Source organism: Paramormyrops kingsleyae, chromosome 2 (assembly GCF_048594095.1).
Source record: "Paramormyrops kingsleyae isolate MSU_618 chromosome 2, PKINGS_0.4, whole genome shotgun sequence".
In the NCBI taxonomy this organism is placed as follows: domain Eukaryota; kingdom Metazoa; phylum Chordata; class Actinopteri; order Osteoglossiformes; family Mormyridae; genus Paramormyrops; species Paramormyrops kingsleyae.
The window spans coordinates 43276344-43302982 of NC_132798.1; the positions used below are offsets into that span (position 1 = coordinate 43276344).

Below are 26639 nucleotides of genomic sequence, written 5' to 3' on the forward strand. Positions count from 1 at the left end.
TTAAATATTTGATGAGAAATAAGCTAATTTCAGTTGCATTAACCAAGGTTGGTCTTAGAAATATTATGACAGTGGCTAAATTGTAAATGAAGTACAGACTGTAACTGATGGCCAATGCATTTAAATAGTCAGAAAGTAGGAAATGCTACTATGAACATGCAGCTTTCTGGTTTTACTCTCTTTTCCAGTGCCTTATCTTCATATCAGTGACACTATACTCACCACATCAAGTTTCCCTGCGCCCATTTTTTCGACAACCAAAGCGTTCTTCAAAGAACTCAGAGACTGCACGCAGACAGTATGAACTTCAAACAGATACCTGAAGTGAAATGCACCAGAAATCATCTCCACACACTATAGTCTGACAGCAAAGGTACTTTGAGTAAAATGTGCTGTTGCTTGTGGATATTTATTGCTGTGATGTCTCACAATTTTTTTTGTAGTATTTATTGAGTTATTTGCAGTTTTACTCTGCAATAACAAAACATTAATGATGTGTTGTAACAGTTCTGTACTATATCATATGTTACGTAATTTACAGTCATGATGCCATGGTTAAATTGATGTCAAAATAACGGTCCAGCTTTGTTTGTGATGCCTGTGTTGACTTACTGTACACTAAATTGTATATTCAAAAGAATATTGCCATGTTGGCAGTTTTGTAGTATATATATATTAGTGCTACTATCACACTTTGTGGTCTTTATACACTGTTTATTTAAGAATGCTATGCACATCATATGCGAAATATTATGTCAATTGTGCTGGCTCAACTATTGTGGTCTCAATGTACTTTTTCAGCCTCCTCAAACAATGACACAAACCTAAATGTTTGGCTAAGACAGATGTATTTAATTGCAATTTTACAATGTGTATAATGTGTTAAACATTATGTCTATAATGAGTAATAATAAATATTATAATCATTAATACAGTCATCATTCTTAAGCATGTTAAATACACATGTAAATGTCAGAATAAATTTCAATTACGGTAGGTGAAACAGGCAGTAAAGGAAATATACATATAAAAAGTATTACAATGTCCTGAGCAACATTTAAGGAAAAACATACTACACTATAATGACATTATATAGTAAATGGCCATAATGTATAATATTAGCCTGCTGTATGCATGCAGTCCCTGGTGTGGCAGTTTGACTACTGCCATTAGCAGAAGCAGCCTTAGTACACCAATATAGGATAAAATATAGAACCCTTTGGTGAAGTGCCTCAGCCCAAGACAATGTATGGTTTGTGTCAGATGGTCTAAGTAGTCGGTAGAAATAGGCACCTGCATACCTAATATTTTAAGTCTAGATCATAAAAGTTAAGCTTACTTTGTACTACGTCAGTGAACACATGCCGTCTTGTATATTCAAAACAACAGTGGCTTACTACATTTGTAAAGTATTCTTCTAGACATAAGAAGCCCTAAAAGAATTTAATGGCATTAATGAAATAGAGGACGAACTGCACCTGCTGGCGAATCTATAAAAAAATCCAAAAAAGTGCAATATAAATAGAGCACCATCTCCACCTACTGGGCAATTTAATACAAAAAAGTGAAAAATCTGCAATATATACTGCCTGGCTTATAAATAAAATCTGATAATTTTCTATAAGTCAAATAGTAGAAAAATGAAAGGAGCTTAAAAATATGGACTGAGGTGAAGGGAAAGTTAATTCCTTGAAAGTATTATGAAGGATATTTCAGCTGAATTAGCCAAGGTAGGTATTAGACATACTAGGACAGTGGCTGTACCGCTCCAGATTGACTGATCGCCACCAAACTTGGAAGATCTGTCTGTAGTCCAGTCATACAGAAGTGAATCAAATTTTGTAAGGATCAGATGAAGCATGCCTGAGATTTAGCTGTTTGAATGAAATGGGAATGGAAATGGTGTGGCCAGCAGGTGGAGTCAGCGCTCCATTTTAGAAATGATATTAAATGCTTTCTGACCTTCTCATTTGTAAATGAAGTCTGATAATGTTGTATAAGGCAAATTGGTAAAAAATGAAAGGAAATTAAAAATATGGACTAAGGTGAAGGGAAAGGTAACAATTCTTTGAAGGTTTTATGAGAAAGAAGGACAATTCAGCTGAATCTGCAAAAGTGGCTCTTAGACATAATACATTGGCTGTAGTGCCCCCATTTGACTGATCACCACCAAACTTAGATGGTCTATCTGTAGTCCAGTGCTGCAGGAGTCAGTCAAATTTTGTGAGGATTAGGTGAAGCATGCCTGAGATTTAGCTGTTTGAATCAAATGGAAATGGAAATGGTGTGGCCAGCAGGTGGAGTCAACGCTCCATTTTAGAAATGCTATTTACAGTTTTTTCTGATTGCTTAAGCACATTTTTTGTAACTATTGGCTATTTTTGCAAAACTCTACACACAAATAAGAAAACCTTTCACCCAATTATCAAAACATTGTATTTCTCTTGCAAAAGCGAACACAGCTAGATTAACTCTTCACACCTTCGTAAAAATGGGTGTTTTCGTATCAAACAGTACACACAAGCCATCATCTACTAAGCACACAATGCGCCAACTGCACACTGATGGTATGAATACAAAACACATCTGGCTTTTGCTTTCTCTGTGTACAGATGTCAATTTGAGGTCATACTTTTGTCATAGTGTCATGTAAACATACAAGGATCCAAACTTCAAGTATTGGTGTTTATTCACACTCATCAAAACCAAGACAAAGTCAGAACACAAAATAGTAATTTCACAAAAAAAAAAGACAATCAGCCTACATCATGTCGTCTTTCTGGGTCCGGCGAGAAAATTTCGGCCACATCGCATGCGATATCCTCCAGTCCAAGGCACCGGGGGAAATATCTCTTTGAATGCTGTATCCAGGCCTGACATGATGCCTGGTCAATATCTCCACATGCCTGCTCCATTGCCTGTAAAAGGGCTACCTGTTGATGAGGATGACGGTCGTACACTTTCCAGCGCCAGGCAGAGAAGAACTCCTCTCCCTCGGCCTCCTCGGCCTCCTCTGATTCTCACTCTTCTCACTCTTACTGCTCCTTCCATTGTACTCCACATAGACAGCTTACCTGTGGCTTATTTATAGTGCTTAGGCTGATTGCAAAGTGAACTAATTCTCTAAAACAGTTTTCACATGTGAAAGTGTGCCAGACAGTTGGCAAAATAGTGTTAATGATAGCCATACATGTGTATAATTTTGCTAGGAGTGTGTTGGAAATTTGGTAATTGAGTGTAAGCAGTGAGTTGTGCCTACAGTTTTGCAAAGTGTGTGTTACAAAATTGCAAACTGAGTGCAAAGCAGTGTTTGTGCTTTTAGTTTTGCAAACTCAGTGAGTGGTTTTGCTATAAGTATTAATAGTTTTAGAAATTGTGCTTTAAGAATCACAGTTAGGGTTTAAGCAATCAGAAAAAACTGTAATACTTTTAGGCCTTCTCATGTGTAAATGAATTCTGATAATGTTCTATGAGGCAAATAGGTGAAAAAAGAACATAAATTAAAAAGATGTAGCTAGTTGAAGGGAAAGGGAGCAATTCTTGGAATGATTGATGAGAAATATGATCATTTCAACTGAATTTGCTAAGGTGGGTATTAGAAATATATAGGCAGTGGCTGTAGCGCCCCCATTTGACCGATCGGCACCAAAGTTGTATGGTCTGTCTGAGGTGCAGTGGTACATTAGTGGCTCAAATTTGGTGATGATCAGACGAAGTATGCCTCAGATTTAGCTGTTTGATTGAAATGATCATGGAAATGCTGTAGGTTCAGTGTGGCTGGTGGCCATAATGTACAGGCAGGTTAAGATATCTTTATAAATTATACATAAGGGCAGTGTCCTGATTAATCTACTACCAGATTGACCTATTTAGGCTGGACATTGCAGTAGTTACAGTAATATGTTATTTATTAAGTTTTTAAATATGACAAGGGAATGCAAATGACTATCATGTGACATTGAATATTTCTTGATTTGACATGACTAACAGAACTTGCAGGGCAAAAGATTTTAACCAGTAATATGTCACTTGATCAAAAATGAGATAAATGTAAGTTGAGCTGATTTTGCAGTTTATACAGTGATGTTATATTGCTGTAGCGGAAGCAGATTAAAAATATGGACTTAAATGAAGGGAAATGTGATTATTATTTAAATGTTTAAATAACCAATCAGGAGATGTGAGCTGCATTAACCAAGGTTGGTCTTAAACATACTAGGACAGTGGCTAAATTGGAAATGAAGTACAGACAGTAACTGATGGCCAATGCATTTAAATAGTCAGAAAGTAGGAAATGTTCCTATGATAAGATGATAACTGACATTTTAACATTACCGTAGAAATGTTGATTAAGGTATGATAAAGGGAAAAGGGTAGATGAGAAACAGAAGTTAAATGTGGTGACTAGCTATTCAAAGAAATTGCAATTCCTGCAGTGTACACAGCCTGAAGTATCACTGAAGTTTGATACATTTCTAAAAGTCAAATGGCGGGGAAATTAATGCAACTTAAAAATATTAATTGAGATGAAGGGAAAGGAATCTTTAAATTTTTCATGAGAAATAAGGTTATTTCAGCTGCATTAGCCAAAGTTGGTGTTAGACATATTTAGACAGTGGCCATATCGCCCCCCTTTGACCAATCAGCACAAATGGTGGATGGTCTGTCTGTGGGCTAGTGATAAATCAGTGGGTCAAATTTTGAGAGGATTGGATGAAGCATGCCAGAGATATAGCTGTTTTATTGAAATGGGCATGGAACTGGTTTGGCCAGCAGGTGTAGTTAGCGGTACATTTGATAAATGGTATTTAGTATTTAATGTGTAGTATATCATGTGAAATATTTATAGTGTGTGTGTTTGTGTCTGTGTTTGTATATATATATGTAGTAGAGATTTGTAAACGTTTGGTGGAATTTTGGTTTTATTTTGCTGGTGAGATGGCCGACTCCACAGTGTTAAAATGTGAAGGTATGTTACAGGACTTGAAACATCGGTGATAGGCGTCAGACTTCAGAGGGTTAAGGGTGATTGTTGATTAGAAGAGCTTTGAAGTGAGTGCTGTAAGTAATTAAAGGTCAGACTGTGGAGAAGCCTGGCGCCAGGCTAGTAGGAGCCTACGTTTCGGCAAGCCTACGAGACTTCTTGGCACCTGATGTCCCCCCCCCGCCTGCACAAGCTAGTCGTTGTTTTATGAGGGCCAATGAACACATATTGTTTTGCATATGAAAGGTAGTTTCACGTCTCTAACCTTAGGTCTGCAGAGAGACGTTTCTATTATACTGTGGTTTGAGTAAAATATCGCTGTTACTAGAATCCCTAAAGCCTACGAAAAATCTCGGACGCACCTCTGGTGGAGCCCCCCCCTCACTCCCCACACGAACTGCCCGCGCCCTCATCAGCGCCAATCAACAGCTATTGTTTTGCAAATGAAAGCAAGTTTCACGGTTTCAACCTCGGTTCTCCTCAGAAACGTCTTTGTAACAGTGTGGTTTAAGGAATTGTAAAATAAATGTATATTATAATCGTAATTTGAAATAGGGCCTACAATTTAATCCCCATTTTTCTTGATTTAGTAATGGCGATTTCAGTTTATCTAAAGTATTTGAAAGAATAAATAAATGCATCTGCTTACTGTCTGTAACAATCGGTGTTAATGTATTTTTCTTTTTTTTTAAGTTCGATCAGGGCTAAAAGACAAATTAATTAATTTATATCGTTATAATTACCCTGGCATGACATTAGTGCGGTATATGCATTATAAATGTGCCAACAGACAAAACATTTTTATAAGTAATGAAAAAAAAATGGAACTTGCAACTTAGAATGTGTAAAGACCGTTAAGTCGAAGTATTTTAGTCCAAGTTAAGTCCAAGAATTTTACGGAACACAATAAAGGTATGTGCTAAAACACACATTCAGCCTGTTAAAAAATGGCACAGTGCACCTTGCAGGGATACTTCGTACCAGAGCATGTGAGCGGAGCGGGCAGAATTTGGTCAGAGCGCGGAGCGGGTTTTCTAATTAAGGCTGGAGCGGTCGCTTTGTCTCGCTCCAATTTCGCTCAGATACCGCTCACACTACAATTCTGAGGCGTGCCCAAATCTACCCAGAATTTATCTGTACAATTATCAAGACTGTTACACAAATTGGCCGAGATGGAATTCGCAAAGTATTTCAGAAAGGATACTGATAAATCATACAAGTGTACTATTCTTATCAAACGTATAGATGACAAGAATGTACAGCAAGAACAACAATGTGGTGAAACTGTTTCAGTTAGTAAAGATTCACTTTGGAATCACTTTTCTCAGAAACATGAGTGTGCTACGCGAACAAGCGGAAGCCAGAGCAAAACGCGTGTAAGTTTTATATGGTTGTAGCATATCAAGTCTATAAAGTAAATTAAAGTATAAAAGCATATAAAGTAAATATTGGTAATCAAATAAATTCGTTTTGTCATTCAAAGTAGGTCTAATAAGATTTTTTTTTTATTTCACGTATTATTTTACATTTTATTTTAGAGACGTGCTGCATCAACAGAAAAAAACTGAGGAATTTAAAACGTTTTTGTATATTCTTTAGGCTATTAAACCCACTGATTCCTTTATTTATAAGCCTATTTTTGTGTGGAATGCCATTTCTAAACCTGTCCGTTGTTGCCGGTAGGTTGCTTAAAAATAAATATTTTCTGTTCTGACTGGCAATGTTGCCGTTGCTCATATTTCTTTATGACATAAGGCTTCGGTTTAAGGTGACATTTGTTAGGCATGCAGATTATTTGTTCCTGTTTTAAATTGGATCGAGCGTGGAGCGATTTGACTGGAGCGGGAGGACATTTTAGTGGAGCGAGGAGCAGTGTTGAGCGGAGCGGCTTAGTGCGAATTAGAGCAGAGGAGCGGGCGGAGCCAACAGCCTCGTGAGCCAGGAGCGGAAATTCTCACCGCTCGGCTCCGCTCACATGCTCTGCTTCGTACGTTATATGTGAAACATTGCGTAGTTATGAGCACAAAAAAACCTACTGATTACTATGTCCATCTGTTATGAGATGACACAATGCACTTTGCAAGTATACACACTGACATCGCTACGTGCGAAAAAGATTGTGTAGTTATGAGCACGCAAAAGACTATAAATTACTCCGGACGTATGTGCAATCATGTATGGGATTATGAGATGTCAACGTAAACTTCTCACGGAAACAGTTCACACGTTACATGTTTGGAGCACAGAAAAGGGCTAATTACTCAGAAACAGATTGCAGTCGAAATATATTACGGCACAATAAAGAAAACCTTCGCGTATGTATATTTCCGTATCACATTCAAGCAGTTGTATTTGATATAATAAATACAGTACATACAGTTGATGTCTGCAACAATCTGTGTGACCTTATTCAGTTGTAAAAGTTATAGCTAAAAGTTAAACTGATTTACGTACATCGGTAAAAGGACACTGGCATGATATTAGCGCGGTATATGCATTACAAATGTGTCACGCAGTAAAAACGAAATATTGCTTACTTGAGGGGTGCCAAAAATATTATACGATGTAATGTGTAAAGTTCAACCTTTTGTTATAAAAAAAATAAAAACAATGCCACAGTGCACTTTCCACGGAAACAGTTCACACGAAATGGTTTTGTACCTTTTGTGTATCTGTTTATTTTATATAATAAATGTGTATCTTCCACTTGAATGACACTGACTCTCTGTCTCTGTCTCCTACACACAGACATATGCTCTTTATCTTTATACTATCTGATTCTTCAAATGTATATATTCTGTGTCTAAATTTCTGGCAGCTTGCACTCATGACTCAATGATGCAACTTTTTCACATATACCGTATGAAGTGATTATATCAAAAATGTACATGCATGCACATGTATAAGATTGTCTGCAAAACCTAAAATTTATTTGATCATAAATTTACACAAATAGTTGTGAGAAGAACATACATCAAGTATATGTATTTGTTATATCACATATTTGTGTAATTGACAGCACGGTTAACCTAGTACATTTGGGGGTTCCACTATATTTCAAATTATGCTCTATGAAAGCACATGTATTCGATTCCTTACAACACACCGCTAGATAAACTCTTTAGTGCAGACCTGAGCTGAAGAAGTGACTTCAGGCTGGGGGGTGAGTTTGACTGAGTGACTGTGATTAATTTGCAAAACAAAAGGTGTTAATGGTGCTGGAGAGGGGGCGGGCAGCTTGTATGGGCAGTAAGGGGGGGGGCTCCTCGTGAGGAGAGTCTCATTTTTTCAGGAATTCTAGTGTTAAAAGAAAAAATAAACAGACCCCCAGACATCAGTTTGAAATCGATGCTAATATTTTAAGTAACCACTTAAAATGCCAAAAGTACCTTAGCCGCGTTACCCTGGCAAACAGACTTTAAGTAGCAGCTTGTAGCATAAAAGTAGAAATCGCCCGTTACAAGTTGCCTTCTTTTACCGGACGGAACAACAGTAAATACCCGGTCACATATAGTAAATAAGGTTACCTGTACAAAAGCCTTGCCTAAACCACATTTAAAAGGAAAAATAAACACACGCGCACACATCAGTTTCAAATTGATGCCAATATTTTAAGTAACCACTTAAAGTACCAAGGTAGTTATCCGCGTTACTCAGGCAAACGGACCTTACGTAGCAGCTTGTAGTATAAAAGCAGAAATAGCCCGTTACAAGTTGTCTTGTTTCACCGCACCAAACAATAGTAAATACCCGGTCACGCATAGTAAATAAGGTTACCTGTAGACTACCGACGCCTGTACCAGGCAACGGCGCTTGATCAAAGGTACCGTTTTCCTGCTTTTAGCTAGAGATGGCAATTTCGGCACCCAGGATCGATGCGTTCCGAACGCGTCCGAAACTTTTGGTCTCGATACGTAGTTTATGAAACAACGTCACACGCAAAATATATTTATTTAAAAGGAACAATTGAACAATTATAAAATATATAAATAACGTTATACAGAACATATCAAACAATTTTGAACCACACACACACACACAAATTACAAAACACAGCTACTGAGCTGCATTTGAAGTACCTTCCTCATCATCATCAGCGTCAGGTTTGTTTTCAGCAGTCGGCCTGATTTTGCTGATCAGTCCGTCCTCATTTAGGAGGACAGAAAAGTCACCCGCATTAATAAAATGCTCTTCCATATCTTGTACATCATGTAAAAGATGGCACATATCCTGCTCACTGAAATAAGTCCGAATTGCAGAATTTGTTATGGTCAGTGTTTGATCTGTGCCATCTTTTGTAAGCGACACAGTCCCAGTGTAGGTCGTGTTATATGAACCACACTTCTGCATTAATTTGCAACCAATGCATCTGTGTACAGATGATTTGCCAGTAAACTCATTTTGTGCGGTTTGGCATTTTGCACACCGATGTTTGCACAAAATTTGTATGCCAGTAATAGTTCCTGACGATTCAGAAAGTGTTTCAGCGTCAGTTAGTTCATTGAATTCAGCGATTTTCAGGTCGTCAATTTCTATGATGGTGGTCGATGGAGTCCCCGACAAATATATCCGTCCCTCACGTTCTCTTGTGGATAAGTTCGTAAATTGGTAAGACTTCAGAGGTTCCACTTGAACAATTTGTTGGTCCCATAAAGTCAGCTTCAGATGTCCCGAGGAATCCGCTATTTGGAACTCCTTAAGTTCTAAGTCACTGCCATTTATGTTGACGACTTTGTTGTAGCTTCCTGGGGCCAAAATTTTCGCTTTTAGGACACCGACCTGTTACACACAGATAGAGATATATTAAATAGGACTGATCAGAAAATACTAATGTTCGGTTACTTCATAAGACATATGTATCATATCACAATTTCGTTGAATATCACTGCAGGGTCATTTACATGTATTTTATGCCGAGTTAAAAGAGGTTTTAATAAATTGCGCTAGAACAAGTTATAAACCACATAAACAAAGTAACTGGTTAATTTAATTGTACAGGCACGTTAGAAACGTATTTCTTTCAACAGAATAACGCGCTTCTCATCAATAATGTCAATCAAACAATGTATGACTACATTTCATTGTACTACTTATAAGATTATTATATCTACTTACAGTTTGCCTGGGTCCAAGTGTTTGTATTTTGGCAATGATCAGCTTTGAGCTGCTGGGAGGGATTTTAGGTAAAAAAGACAGGTTCACGACTTCCACAGTTGTGCTTCTGTTGCACAAAACGTCGAATCCTGAAGGATCTGAGTAGCCTAGAAAACATGAACATCAAGTAAATACCGGCTTGATTTAGGTTAAATAGACACTTCATTTGAAGCAGAATTTTCTGTTTTGTTTTATTTTATTTTAAGAAAATTAAGACTTACTGATACTTCGCTTGACGTTGGTCAGCTTCACCCCAGTCTTGTTTTTGGAAGCTTGCGCAAACGATGTCTGCTTTTCTTGACAAAAGCAAATAACTTTGTGGAATTCGTCCCTGCTGGTTTGAAGCAGTGCCGTGAAATATTTAGAATTGCGCTTTGACACAATCGTTGGCGACACGCAGTGCAGAAAGCCCTGCAATGTCTCGAGCTCCTGTTTTGCGATTTTAGCAGGGCTGGCCATAGCTGCAGAATGACGGACACAACTAACGGTTTTTCTCTAGAATCCCTAAAGCCTACGAAAAATCCAAGTACTAGTCTCTGCAGAACACTGACGCGAGTGGGCGGATTTCAAGCACTGGAAGTGTATTACAGTGGGCGGTTCCAAAGCGTTGTTCTGATTGGCTAAAACAATCACTGGGTGGATTTCAAGTGGAGTGGGCGGTTTCAAAGCGTTGTTCTGATTGCCTATAACGACAACTGGGCGGATTTCAAGGTAAGTATCTGATTGGCTCTGTGACGGGACTTTCTGGAGGCGTGTAGAAACAGCGTTCAGAAACAATGGCGGCGGATCGGATGCAGTACATGACCCAGGTAAGTAAATGTCTATTTAGTTATACGTATTGTTTTTGATTATATGCTTATAATTATTTCTGATAATATTTCATTAAAATGGCGCCTCGCAATTCGCGTTTCTAAATGGCCGACTCGCCATTATTCATTTTGTTTGCTTACGTATGTGTGTTCCATATCTCTACCCTGATGATATGTTTTATTTATTTATATTTTAAATCTCATGAAGGATAGAGGATCTTCAAAGATTGTTTAGGAAAACGATTAATTTAAGTATTTAATCATTTATTCTCGTTGCTGTATATGTGTAGGGATATTCACTAGGCTAAGATTCTGTGTAATTTTTATGTAATCCCTGCATTTTTGTTTTCAACAAGCATTTTTTTTTACGTATTTATGCATATGTATCTTCTGTAACAAATGTTTGATAGGTTAAATTGATCCGACTGAAATAAGAATCTGAATTGCGGATATGTTTTGAAGTGTGCAAGTAAATAGAATCCTGCTATATTAATTGGAATCTGTAATGTGTCAAATATTGATTTTTTTCCTGGGATAAAGAAGAGCCTGACTGAGTGAAAGACACTAATGTCTCTCACTTATTGTTTCCTTTTAAAAAACAGAGCACCATAATCTACACAGTACAATCTGTACATGATCCCAGGACCAGTAGGTCATGAATGATGTAGTTTCCATTTCCCAGGTTCAGCAAATGCAGCAACAGATATTATGTTACTGAAAATTGCTGTCTGCGTGTTGGTCTTCTAAAAAAATATGCATTAAACCATTATAGGTGTCATCTTAACCAATAGATCACATAAAATGCTTGAATTAATAAGATATCTAAAATATTATAAAGTTAATTCAGTTAATTATAACCTTTTTTATATATAAACATTTTTAATCGTAATGTATGAAACTCTGAACATTATTAGATTAATTTTGTTAAAATAATTAAGCTAATTAAGTTAATAATTAAGAATATTATCATTAAACACTGCATATTTTGTCTTTGCAGCATGTCACTGTTCAGATTAAGGACTATCCGGTGCCTCAACCTCAAAGAATTTGTGAAAATTCAAATCTGTTTTCTTGCTCTTTTTGCACTTTGGACAAGTACAATCCAAAGGAGTATAATTCTGTTGCAGTCCACATTGCTTCCCATAGGACAAGGGCGGTTGAGTATGGTGGTGAGTGGTTGGTCTTGTTATGTTTTTCAGTTCATTCATAATGGCCAATGAACATCTATTAACATGATGCTTTTAATCTGTTTTAGATTATATCATATATAGCTGCACCCTTGGATGCCGTGGGAGGACTACACATTTTCACTGCTGTCTGTGTACAGCTGTATATGTAAACAAAGGTGATCTGCAAAAGCATCATTGCCGTCACCATTCCATTGTTGCTGAGCCTCCCGCTGGCCACCCAACAGAGCCTCCCGCTGGCCACCCAACAGAGCCTCCTGCCGGCCACCCACCAGTACCTCCCTCTGGACATCCAACAGAGTCTCCCGCTGGCCATCCACCAGGGCAACCTGATCAAGCACTCATACCATGCCAACAAGCTGTCCATAGAAAGCAAGTAACTGTTGAATGTCCTCACTGTAGAATGAGCCTAAATAAGAAGAATCTTAAACAACATGTGGCAAGAAAACATCAGGCTGTTACAGTAATTGTACAGTAAAAGTAATTGTTGTGCAGTGTTTTTGTCTTCACTCTCTGAATGTGTAATTGGATGATGCAAATTATGATGCAATTATACAGAACCTGCATAATATTTAAAATATAACATCGTACAACAGATATTGAATGATTTTAAATTGCAACAAAAATATTTAACTTACCGAAATTTTAAATTAGTTATTTAGTTTTTAATACAGATTAAAAGTATAGATTAAAAAGTATAAAACAGTTTAAGTATAACTATGAACAAGATAGAAAAAAAATTGCACATATGACTCTATACACTCAATGGCCACCTTGCTAGTAGCAGGCTGGACCCCCTTTTACTGTATACAGTGACAAGTCCACATCACAGTTGAATTAAACGTTGAAATCACACAGCACAAGACTTGGCATGAAAAACAACGTATAAACCACAACCTAGGCAGGTAAAAGTAACTCATGTAAAAGATAAAAATATAAAGTGCTTAGAAGTGTAAGGTGTAATGAGTGGTAAACCTTACACTTACGTAAAGTGGTAAGGTAATTAAGCATCAATTTAGAGTAGTCGTGAAGGGGCGTTTTAGTGGCAGCCATTTCGTTTATTGGTTTCCCTGAGCTAGATTAACAGAGAGACAGGGACTTGTTTTGATTGGCTGACGTAAGTGACCACTCCCACCTGAAGCAAGGCTTGTCCTGTGCATTTTATTTCTGGATTTGCAAGAGGTAAGTCGCTACATATATGTAATGCTTTTATTAGTTTGTTGACGCTTTGCTTTTTTAATTATAGGTGATTTATTTTGTGGTCCTCAGTTTTTTAAAACATGTTTTTGTTCGGTGTTAGGCAATAGTGTTTGAGCAGGGTAAGCGTTCGTTTAGGTAGTGTGAAATGCGCGACAGACCTGTTTCTGTGGCAGCCATTTTAGGTATCTTTTACATTTGCGCTTTACATTATCCCCGTTCTTATACGCTTACGTTTTAAAGTGGTATATTTTGGAATGCAGCAGATAAGGATTTGGCAGCAGTAGAACACGTGTAAGTGGTCAAAATTAATCTTGGTTTAGAAGCGCAAAGTATGTTTTAAACGCTGTGTGTCTGTGGCATGTCGTACTTTTGTGTTTTAGCATTTATAATTACGGTAGACGTAATTGCATATGTGTAATGCTATGTTTTTATTCGCTTGTTGACGCTTTGCTCTTTTCCAATTGTAGCTGGTTTATTTTGTGTTAAGGTTTTTTTAAAACATTTTTAGTTTGATGTTAGGCAATAGTGTTTCAGCAGCGTAATCGTTTGTTTCATCGGTGTTAACTGCGTCACAGAAAGCTCTTTCTGTGGCGGCCATTTTAGGTATCTTGTTTTTGATTAGCATGTACATTTGCGCGTTACATTATCCCCGTCCTTACACGGTTATGTTTTGAAGTAATATATTTTGTAATGCAGCAGATAAGGATGTGGCAACAGTAAATCACGTTTAAGTGGTCAAATTAAGTTTGGTTCAGAAGCGCAAAGTATGTTTTAAACGCTGTGTGTCTGTGGCATATCGTACTTTTGTGTTTTAACATTTATAATTATGGTAGACGTAATTACATATGTGTAATGCTGTTTTTATTCGCTTGACGCTTTGCTGTTTTCTCACTGTGGGTGGTTTATTTTGTGTCAAGGTTTTTAAAAACATATATATAATTTATTAAATAAATTTAATAATTAAATGCGCCACAAAGCTGTTTCCGTGTCGGCCATTTTAGATGTCTTGTTTTTGCTGAGCATGCGCACATGTACGGAATACAAATGTATTTTGTATTTTTTTACTCTTTCTCTTTTTGCAGTCTTTAGATCGGTCAGGGTTCATTTCACTGCATGTTGTACTGGTTATATCTATGTATGTGACAAAGAATCTTAATATTGAAATCTTGAGTGGGATCACTATCCGGTAATCAATTTACAATAAAATATACTTTTATTTAGTTCACAACATTAAATTGTCTGAAGGCGCTTCACTCTATCCCCATCTATGTAGCCATATATTGTAAAGTAACATATTTTGCAATTCATCCGATAAGGATTCGGCAGCAGTACATTACGGTTTTACCGTAAGTTGCATGCTAAACTTCCATAGTGTTTACGTCGTAGTTGTAGACTTGTAAAGTAAGGCAATAACTGCTTGGTTACTACTGCAGCAGTTCACGGTAAATACAGACAGAATTAACCGGCAAGGAGCCATGCCTGCGTGTTTAGGAACTGTAACAGTACGAAAACAGATACAGACCGGTGTGAAACAAATGTATGTGAGGCTGCATTACATCGCAGCGATGTTTGTATGGTGCACTTTTGTCATTCCTCTCAGTCGATGTGAATTTACTACGTATATTTTACAGTAAAAATGTAATATGTATTTTACTAGTAACGTAAGCCGTTATGAAAGAAACTTAATGTTAAAGGACTGCTTGGAATGCTACAGTAAAAAATGTTTGCGGTATCCATGTTTCGTATAGTAATGAAATGTATACACATGTCAGTTAAGTCATACATCTTGTCTTTATAGACTTTGAAGAGGTCTGTCGACAGAGGGATCAAAGGTGAATATTTTGAAGCTGCTGTCTACCACCAGTTGTTTCAGAATGACCGTGGAGAAGGTTTCAAGTGTACATGGTGTTTTAAATAAAGACTGACTATTGAGAAATGTTGATGCTATGAAAGTCATCTGTCACTTTTCTCTACAGATTTCTGCTGGAGAAAGACATTTCCAAGGAGAAAGTGATAAACGGTATGCTTTGTGCACTTCGAGAAGTGAGCATTGCCACTACATCAGTTTGCTATAGAAATAGAAGCTTAATATGTTAGTTGTTAAAATCTTATCTATCTGATTTAAGGTAACCCAGGGTTTTGGGTTACAATTTACTACCTGGAAGACTATTCCATATTTCAGCAGTATGCTGTAAATGCATTTGCTGTAGGAAGAGAAGCATAGTATTTTATAGGTGATTGTTATTGCTTAATATGTTATAGTTGGTAATCTTATCTAGGTCTGATTTAAAGGAACCTAGGGTTTTAGTTTGTGCTACAGTAGTACGAAGACTTTTCTGTACTGTAGGTACATGCTGTGTAAAAAAAAAAAAAAAAGTGCTTCCTTAAATTTAATTTAAAATATTAAAATTAAGACTTGTTTATACAACAGCACATTGAATATATAGTGGCAGAGGTGCTTTTTCCTCAATATGGTAAATGGCCATGATATTGATTTTAAGGCATATTTGTGTCTGTGAGATTAGTAATTTGTAGCATTTGTAATAAATCGCATTGTAGTGACAGGAAAAATTGAAATACATGTGAGAAACCCATCCGTTCGTGTTGAGGTGAAGCTTATGTAATATTGTTTTGCAGTGTGACTTCACAGGTAAGTGTGTCATTTTAACAATGAAAGTCATGTTAGAGATTGATTGTAGGATAAGGATTGTAATGCTTCATAAAATGTTTAGTGTGTAAATTGTGGTTTACTGTCCAGACACTTCAATATTGATTTAGCTGCATCACTGATTCTAAGTAGCTGAGATGTGTCAGTGTACATAGTTCTCACAGAAAAACAGCATTGTAATTGCTTTAAGTAATGCATATCAATTAAACTTAGTTTTGTGATAACTGATAATTACTGAGTCACCACACACTGCACAACCATAAAATGTTTTCTACATGTAACCCATATGGAACACTGTTGGAAACTGGCAGAAGAGAAGACGCTATGAAGTTCCATCCAAGGAGGAACAACTTGACAGATGCATCATTCAAGCAGTTCATAAAATGTTTAGTGTGTAAATTGTGGTTTACTGTCCATACACTTCAATATTAATTTAGCTTCATCACTGATTCTTAGTAGCTGAGATGTGTCAGTGTACATAGTTCTCACAGAACAGCATTGTAATTGTTTTAATACATATCAATCAAAATTAGTTTTGTGATATCTGATAATTACTGAGTCACCACACACACTGCACGAGCATAAAATGTCTTCGACATGTAACCTGTATGGAGCACTGTTGGAAACTGGCAGAAGAGAAGACGCTATGACGTTCCATCCAAGGAGGAACAACTTGACAGATGCATCATTCGAGCAGTTGTTTGAGGTGGTACTTTGCTGATGGTAACTCAGTGGTACCTTGCTTGTTGGGGATTTGAACCTGTGATTTTAAATTACAAGTGTACATCCCTAGCTATTAGGACGTATAATTGAGATGTCAGTGCAAAGTAAGGTTGTAAGCAGGTGTGCCTTGTGTTGTCCCCCCCCCCCTTGTTCATTTGCAGATGCCTCGCACCAAGGCGTCCAAGCGTTCAGCAGCAGCGAAGAAGAGGCTGATGGACCGGCGGCGAGCTGCTGATAGTTTTGATGTGGCTATGACCGATGACGGGGTTACGTCTTTTCCCCCCTACCGGAATACCAAAAAGATCACGACTGTGACTTTCCCGACGAGCCACGACCAACAACCTGAGCAGGCCGTACAGCCGCGGCCTGACTCTGTCATGGCTATGACTGACGGGGTTATTTCTTTTCCCCCCTACTGGAATACCAAAAAGATCCAGACTGTGACTTTCCCGACGAGCCATGACCTCCAGGTTCCCACCCTGGGTGCCATTTGTAGGACTGATGACGAGTTGTATATGCCTTCTTTTTATAAAGACAAGGCTTTGACTGACGAGGTTGTGCAGCCACCTCCTAAAAGAAAGGCTGCAGCTATACAACCATCTAAACGACCATCTAAAAAACCATCCATGAGACCATCTAACTCAGCACTTGAAGTGTCAAACTCTGTTCCAAACAATTGTCCAAAGCGTTGTCCGAAGCGTTGTCCGAAGCGTTGCCGTTTGGCAAAAACATTGGCGAACCCCTTGGCAAAACCCTTGGCAAAACCCTTGGCAAAACCCTTGCTAATGTCTGAACAACAAAGTGCCCTGGCTCAACAGCAGCATATGAACCCTGTAACTGTCTGTGCACCTACTCATTTTCCTCAGGCACGTACTGTGAGAGGCTCCTTCCATCAAGGACACCCACGATTTGGAGTCAACAGTAACAAGCAATGTGTTGCTAATAGTTTGATTGCTATAGTGACGTGTAAGGTAAAGAATGTTTTAACCTGGTCAGTCACAGACATTGATCAAGTGCTGCTGAATGGAGATGACCTCTACACCACCATCAGAGATGCTGGGAGAATTGGAGATGCTTCTGGGTATCTGTTTGTGAGAGATCTACCAACTGAGTACACATTGAATGGTGATAAATTTGAAATAAACTACCATGATGACATGTTTGTTGGCTTGTTTGGTGTGAGTGAATATGGAGATATGTGCAACATTCTCATGTCAGCTGATCAAGCGGTAAGAAGAGTATTCTCACTGTATGATGCGTGTCTTTTTACTCTTAAAGTAAATACATGTGCCATCATTAAGCAAGGGTCATGGTATGTGGTGATCGACTCCCATTCCCGACGAGGAGATGGAGCAAGTGACGCATCAGGCAGAAGTATATTGGTGTACCACTCTAACATAGATTCTTTGCTAGACCATGTGAATACCCTAGGACTGTCTTTAGATGCAACAGGGGAACAGTTTGAGATTACAGCTGTGAGTGTGACCAGTCGAAGCAATCTGCAGCAGCATCCAGATGGTAATTCCTCAGTCACCAGTCTCAACCAGCCTACCAGCATGTCAGACCATCCAGACGGTAACTCCTCAGTGACCAGAGTCAAGCAGTTTGCCAACATGTCAGAGAGCCAATATGGTTTGGTAAGGCCAAATGTGACAGACGATGCACAACCTGAGGTTGATATGCATGTGAGCAATGAAGGTGATGTAGTATTCATCAGTGAGCTATGCAATGAGCAGTTTTTGTTCAGTCCTTTGACAACACAGCAGCAAAGAAGCCTTTCCTGTAAGCTTGGTGTGGTGTATATTGATCATGGTCATGTAAACATGGCTGCACAGTTTCCAATGGGTGACCCTTGCAGAACGGTACCTATTACTGGTGATGGTAACTGCTTTTTCAGATCTCTGGCTTTTGCTATTACTGGAAATGAGAAAGAACACAGGAAAATTAGACGTGCTGTTGTTGGTCACATACTAAAAAATCAATCCAGGTATGTTGCTTGTCTTAGGGAAGGTCACTCTTCTGTCACTGAGTATGTCACTGCATCACGGATGAAATATGTTGGTACTTGGGCATCTGAGGTAGAGATTCAAGCTGCCGCTGATCTGCTTGGTGTGCATATTTTCACATTCTCCAATAACAAATGGTTGAAGTACTCCACATGTATTGGTTCTGATCCGAGAGGTATGTACCTGAAACATTGTAATGAGTCACACTATGAGGCTGTAACTTGTGTGAAAGGGCGTGATACTGAGGGTTGTGCCAGACAATGCTCTGAAATTCACAATACAGCATCTGAAATGGCATCAAGTCGACGAAAACTGGAACGAGGCAAAAGACGGTATGAAGAAAGTATGGTGTACAAGGAGGAACAACTTGAGAGAAGCATAAAGCGCTACCATGAGGATGAAGTGTACAGAGAACATGTGAAACAGTCAAGTGTAAGTAAGTACGCAACAGACTTGGGTCACCGCAAACATATACAGCAGTCAAGTGTGAGTAAGTATGCGATAGATAATGAACACAGGCAACGTGTGCAGCAGTCGAGTGTGAGCAAGTATGCGACAGATAATGAACACAGGCAACGTGTGAAGCAGTCGAGTGTGAGCAAGTATGCGACAGATAATGAACACAGGCAACGTGTGAAGCAGTCGAGTGTGAGCAAGTATGCGACAGATAATGAACACAGTCAACGTGTGAAGCAGTCGAGTGTGATTAAGTATGCAACAGACACTGAACACAGGCACCGTGTGAAGCAGTCAAGTATGCAGAAGTATGCAACTGACATTGAACACAGGCAACGTGTAAAAGACTGTATGGTTCGTAAGCATGCCACAAATGAAAGTTACAGAGAAGCTGTGAAGAAACAGAAATTTGAAGCCTACCATTGTAATCCAGTATACCAATCAGCTCAGAAGCAAAGTTGCAGTAATAGATATAAGACAGACAGCTGTTATGCCACTGCAGTGAAAAGCAGAAATACTGGAAAACGGACTAAAGAGAAGGATAACAGAAAAGACATTAAGTATGTGATTGAACAGTTTAGACAGAAAATAACTAAAGGCCCAGAATACATTTGTTCAGTGTGTCATCGATTGCTATTTAAACACCAAGTTCTGATTTGCAAGAAAGATGAGTACTTCAAAAAATCACAGGCAATTGCGTTAGTGGCATCACAGTGTATAACTGAGACATACTTGCATAAATGTGTAGATATGTGTTCTGATGATTGTAGCAGTGTTATTGGCTCTAGAGGTTCCTTGTGGATCTGCCACACGTGTCACAGAAAGATTCTTGATGGGAAACTGCCAGCAGAGAGTGTTGCAAACAATCTAGCTTTAGACCCAGTCCCTGTAGAGTTACAGCGTCTAAATTCACTGGAACAACATCTGATTGCTATGCATATTCCTTTCATGAGAATTGTGTCTTTGCCAAAAGGTGGACAAAATGGTGTTCATGGTCCTGTGACTTGTGTCCCATCTAGTGTTCCAAATGTAGCTGAAGTTTTACCAAGAGTCAACAATGATGACCTTATGATTCGTGTAAAGTTGAAGCGGAAGTTAACTTACAAAGGGCATTACAAATATGAATTTGTGCATCTAGAAAAAATAAAGAAGGCTTTGGTGTATCTTACAGAAAATAACCAATTTTACAGCAATGTGCAGTTTAACAATGACTGGATCAATCCCCTGCAGAAAACTAAAGAAATACTTGGTGATGTAAGTGACATACATGCAAATGAAGACTGTAATGAAAATAACATGGAGGATGAGGAAATGGATGAAACTATGCATGATAGACAACAACATGGCATGTATATGGATACGTGTCTTCAACCTGTAGACATAGCACAAGAGATCTTGGATCAGCACTTTGATGGAATCATGTCTATGGCACCTGCAGAAGGAAACAATCCAGTGAGGCTTCTAACTGATGAGTCAAATGAAGCTAAATGTTTTCCAGTCCTTTTCCCAAAAGGAACAGGTACTTTTCATGAGAGAAGGAAGGAAAAACTGACACTGTGTAGGTATTTAAATACAAGAATTCTTAATGCAGATGGACGTTTTGGAAAAAACTTAGACTATATATTTTATGGGCAGTATTTGTCTGAGCTTCAGCAGGTTGTGTCAAATGTGTCAATTGCTGTGAGAAAAGGCTATGATGCACGGGATAAGTGTCCTGTCACATCAGAAACTTTGACAAATAAGGAGGCTCTACAAAAGATGTTCAATTTTGATGAAGGTTATAAATTTCTAAGACCAATCAGAGGCACCCCTGTTTTTTGGCAAAGTGTTCAGAAAGATTTGTTTGCGATGGTAAGACAGCTTGGTATTCCCACATGGTTTTGCTCCTTTTCTTCTGCTGATTTACGTTGGACAGAAATGATAACAGCAATCTTCAAACAAGATGGCATAGATGCATCAAGTGCTGAGCTCGACTGGTCAGAAAGGTGTGCACTGTTGAAAAACAATCCTGTGACAGCTGCCAGAATGTTTGACTATCGATTCCACTGCTTCCTGAAAGATGTCATCATGTCAGAAGCACAACCCATTGGCAAAATAGTTGACTATTTCTACAGAATAGAATTTCAGCAACGGGGATCACCTCACACTCACTGTTTGTTTTGGGTGGAAGATGCACCTAAGGTTGGCAAAGATGATGAAGATGAAGTATCAGCTTTCATTGATCACTATGTGACATGTGAAATGCCAGAGGGTAATGATGAAATGCATGAAATTGTATGTAGTGTACAGCAACATAGTAAGAGGCACTCAAAAACATGCAAGAAAAAAGGGAAAACTTGTAGATTCAATTTCCCACGTCCTCCAAGCAACAGAACATTTGTGTCATCATGCAAACTTGGAGATGGTGAGACAGACGGACAGCCCCTGAAAAAAGAAGTAGCAGATGCTATAATGAAAAAAGTGAAGGATGCTGTACTAAACCCTGAGGCCAACTATGACTCTGTTGATTCCTTATTTAGTACAATTGGTATCAGTCAGGAAATATTTGAAGCTGCGTACTCAAGAATCACAAAGAAAACTACCATTGTTCTTAAGAGGAGACCATGTGAAGTGTGGGTGAACCAATATAACAGAGACCTTTTACGCTGTTGGAATGCAAATATGGACATTCAGTTTGTGGTTGATGCATATTCATGTATTGTGTACATCATTTCCTACATTTCCAAAGCTGAGAGAGAGATGGGACTGCTACTGGCTAATGCTCAGAAAGAGGCCACCCAGCAAGGTAACCTTGATGCAAAAGAAGCTCTTCGGCAACTTGGCAGCGTTTTCCTACACAATCGTGAAGTTTCAGCTCAGGAAAGTGTTTATCGTCTGACTAACATGAGGTTGAAAGAGGGATCACGAAAGGTGCAGTTTATCCCAACCGGAGAAAATGTGGTAAAAATGAGCCTTCCATTGAACATCATACGGAAGAAAGCTGAGTGTGAGAATGAGGATGAACAAGGAATTTGGATGAACAGTATCACTGATAGATATAAAGCCAGACCAGAAACAGAAGCGTTTGCAGGAATGTGCCTGGCGACATTTGCATCTGAGTACAGAATACTATCTAAGTCTCAAAGCTCATGCCCTGGAAGTGTGCAGTTGGACAGAAAATTAGGATTTGTGAAAAAAAGGACACGCACAGATGGAGCTGTTGTTCGGTATGCTCGCTTTTCACCCACAAAGGACCCAGAAAAATATTACCACAGCATTTTGCAACTTTTTCTGCCACATTATTTCGATGCACAGTTAAAACCTTCTACTTTTGGCAGTTACCAGGAATTCTATGAGACTGGTTGTGTCAAGTTTGTTGATGATGAATTGCATTCAGTGAAACTGGTTGTGGAGTCAAACATGTCAAGTTTTGAAAAGGAATCACGTGCAATAGACAAAGCTCAGGAAGACCTACAGCTGCATGGTGCAATGGAAGATGCTTGGGCAGAGATTTGTCCAGAGACTGAACGTGAACGGTTAGAGTGTCTTGCCAGCAAATGCAACATTACACCAGAAATGAGAGAAAAACGTGATGAGATACCAGATTTGTTACCAAGACTGAGTCGCTATATGTTACATGACAATCCTTGTGGTATGTCCAGGCAGGAAGCGTTGGCTTTGCTTCGCTCACTGAATAACAAGCAATCTGAGATTTTTTACAAAATACGAAACTGGTGTTTACTGAAGGCGCGTGGTGAAAACCCAGAACCATTTCATGTATTCATATCTGGACCTGGAGGTGTGGGCAAGTCAGTCTTGATCAAAGCAATACAGTATGAGGCAGCTCGTGTCTTGCGTCAGTTGTCACATAATCCAGATGAGACACATGTGTTACTGACTGCTCCAACTGGAGTTAGTGCTTACAACATAAAAGCTGCAACAATACACACCTGTTTCCATATTGCAACAGATGTAAAGTTGCCATATGAACCACTTGGAGATGAAAAAATAAATTCATTGAGAGCTGAACTGGGAAACCTGCAGATATTGATTATAGATGAAATTTCAATGGTTGATCACAAGCTGCTTGCGTATATTCATGGCAGATTAAGACAAATCAAACAAATTGGAGATTATTCTGCTTTTGGAAATGTTTCAATCATTGCTGTTGGAGATTTCTACCAACTTTGTCCTGTGAAAGGGAAAGCTTTGTATACTGAGGGTAAAGGTGTGAATCTATGGCAGAATCATTTTGCTATGGTGGAGCTCACTGAAATTATGAGACAGAAAGATATGGAGTTTGCACAGTTGCTGAATCGACTAAGGAAACGCAAAAGGGGTGATGCAATGCTGGAGGAAGACATTGCTATGCTGAAACTACGTGTGACAGGCGAAGGACAAGACAGTACTGGTCTTCATATTTATGCAACCAATGATGAAGTTGATCAGCATAACTACCATATGCTGCGGAAGATCTGCTCAGACCATGTCATCATTCATGCTCAGGATTTTGAAAGGGTTGCTGCAACTGGCAGACTGGAAAGGAAACATGGACATCATGCCAATGTTCAGAAGACATGTCTCCCAGAATCACTACATGTAGGTGTCAATGCACGAGTAATGCTGCTGAAAAACATTGATGTTTCAGATGGCCTGGTAAATGGTGCATTTGGTACAGTCAGTGACATCTGCTTTGATACTGATGAGGATTTTCCATCAGAGATATACATCACATTTGACAATAAAGCAGCTGGAAAGTCACTCAGGGGAAAGAAGCCATGCCTCAAAGTAGGGTTGGACAAAGCTACACAAATCAAACCAGAGGAGGAGAGAGTGACAAACAGTGGTGGAACACGACGGCAGTTTCCACTGAAATTAGCTTGGGCTTGTACAGTACACAAGGTACAAGGTCTGACAGTGGATAAGGCTGTTGTATCACTAAAGAAGATATTTGCAGCTGGACAAGCGTATGTAGCATTAAGCCGTGTGACTTCTCTGGAAGGCCTCATAATAGAAGACTTTAAGGAGACTGCTATATATGCAAAACAAGACATTGAGACTGCAATGCAAAGCATGCCTGCGTTTATTGATCCTGTCATGGAAGTGCCATCATCATGCAAAATTCTCCTACATAATGTTGAAGGACTTACCTGTCACCTGGATGACCTAAAGCAAGACAGAAGGTATATGGAAGCTGATATCATCTGCTTGACAGAGACATGGTTAAATTTGGAGGAAGACACAGAAGATGTACAGCTGCCTGGATTTTCATACCATGGGAAGCCCAGACATCAGGCATATGATGGTAGTGATGCTATCTTTGCTGAACTGAAGAAGCAACAACATGGTGGTGTGGGTTTGTATTATAAAGAACATACCAACTGTACTGTGACTGATGTGCAGTGTGTCAACATTGAGTGTGTGCAGTTCAGTGTGGGCCTACTAAGAACAACAGTCTTGGTACTATACAGACCACCCTCATATAATCTGACAATCTTTCAGAAGAACCTGATGCAGTTGATCACTCGGTTGGACAGTGTGGAAGGTGGAAAAATCATCATGGGCGACTTCAATGAAAATCTTTTGCAAGTGAGTACAATTGCTAATTTTATGGAAGAACAGGGGTATGCTCAACTTGTGAAAGAAGCAACCACTGGGAAAGGCACTTTGATTGATCATGTGTATGTGAAAGACATTGTGACTAACAGCATCTTTGTTTCAGTAATGCCAACATATTTCAGCCATCATGAATGTGTAGTGCTACATTATCTATAAGAAACTGTATAAATAAACAAAAAAAATTGTCATGCAGTGAATCATTTGGCAGCAAGTACAATTGCTAATTTTATGGAAAAACATGGGTATGCTCAACTTGTGAAAGAAGCAACTACTGAGAAAGGCACTTTGATTGATCATGTGTATGTGAAAGACATTTTGACTAACAGAATTTTTGTTTCAGCAATGCCGATGTATTTCAGCCATCATGAATGTGTGGTGCTACATTATCTAGCCATCAGTAGCTACCACTGGGGTTGCCAGTAGGCTGTGGGCGGCTAAGACTGGGGTTGGCCTTCAGAACGCTGCAACTGGGTCTCAGAGGTTAGCAGTGGAGCTGGTGTTTCAGGGCTTGGCATTTAGCCTGAGGCTGATGTTGGGCTTTGGGGGTTGGGGTCGACCTTGAGGTGCCTGTTGCTAGGCCTGCACCTGGTACCATGCTTTAGGTGGCTGCAGCTGGGCTTCAGTGAGCTGGTACTAGGGCTGAGGCAGGGGGGACTAAAGCTGGACATGGCGGCCTGTTGCTGGGGAGTAGTATGAGGTGGGCTGATTGGGTTACCACTAGGCATAGGACTAAGGTTACGGGAGGGTCACTAGCGCTAGGCATAAGGGGGCTAGGATGGGGCACCTGGCACTAGGGGCTGGTGTGGGGGCTATGGGAAGATTAGGACAGAGCAAGCAATGTGGGCTTTGAAAAGGGAGGTAATGTGCTCTGTGAAGTACCTCACAACAGCAGTATCCCAAAATTTTGAAATGCTATAAATTAAAAAAAAAGAATTTTTAGCTATCCTGCAATATATTTGATTATTCATAAAAATTATTCTTGTATACATAAGAAATTATGTGTTGTGGGCCAGTACACTGCACTGAACCTTTTTACAAAGCACCACACCTTTCAAAAATGTAAATGTATAGTTTTGTATACAACATGTTAGCTACCACTAAGCATAGGCTAATCTTAGGGGAGGGGTGTTGGGCTTCAGCTTCTGGGACAGGGGGCCTAGGGCTGGGGCTGGGTGGGAAGCAGGGGAGGATGGGGCATCTGGCACTGGGGGTGGGTGTGTGGGCTAGGGGAAGATTAGCACAGAGGACACAACATGGGCTTGTAAAACGGAGGTAATGTGCTCTGTCAAGTGCCTCACAACAGCAGTATGCCAAACTTGTTGATGGTATGAATTTTCCACAAAAACATAAATAATTTTAGATGTCCTGTGATTTAATTGACTATTCATGAAATGCATTATTGCCTATATAGAAATTTTGTGTTGTGGGGCAGTACAGTGCACTGAACCTCTTTACACAGCACCACACACTTGGAAAATGTAAATGTGTAGTTGTTTATATAACATAGAATATATAATTACAATGAATTAAAAGTAAGGAAATGAAGAAGTACCATCAGATGTAGACAGTACCAAACTAATGTCTTGTACTGCAAAACATGCTAAAAAGACAGAATTTCACAGAGCACGGCTTTGATCAAAAAGAATGGTGAGAGGGCGAACAGGCACAGACCATCTATGGGCTAAGGTAAGACCATATACTGACGTCTGTCTGTATAGTGTTGTACAGTGTACTTTCATACTGTAAAAGGAAATGTTGCAGATATGTACACTGACTGTATTATGGTATTATGTATATGATGCATTTTTTGCAGTAATGTGTATGTTTTGTGTCCTTCTTCAAACAGCTAAAATG

The 26639-nt window shown here is 39.0% G+C and overlaps 1 protein-coding gene across 1 annotated transcript; it reads left to right on the forward strand.

Moving 5' to 3' along the window:
* Positions 1-13188: 13188 nt before the first annotated feature.
* LOC140587748 (uncharacterized) lies at positions 13189-25347 on the forward strand. Its single transcript, XM_072709275.1, has 7 exons — positions 13189-13316; positions 15133-15166; positions 15311-15354; positions 15972-16708; positions 16887-17954; positions 19551-24887; positions 25177-25347. Exons 4-7 carry the CDS (start codon positions 16589-16591, stop codon positions 25345-25347), a joined length of 6696 nt encoding a protein of 2231 aa, XP_072565376.1. The 5' UTR covers positions 13189-13316; positions 15133-15166; positions 15311-15354; positions 15972-16588.
* The last annotated feature ends 1292 nt before the right edge of the window (positions 25348-26639 follow it).

Excerpts from the sequence above, each read along its gene's own strand:
- LOC140587748 (XM_072709275.1), top strand. The coding sequence starts at position 16,589 with ATGTCTTCGACATGTAACCTGTATGGAGCACTGTTGGAAACTGGCAGA. Across the intron at positions 16,709-16,886 it reads CATTCGAGCAGTTGTTTGAG|ATGCCTCGCACCAAGGCGTC; the intron begins GTGGTACTTTGC and ends GTTCATTTGCAG. Across the intron at positions 24,888-25,176 it reads CTAACAGCATCTTTGTTTCA|CCATCAGTAGCTACCACTGG; the intron begins GTAATGCCAACA and ends TACATTATCTAG.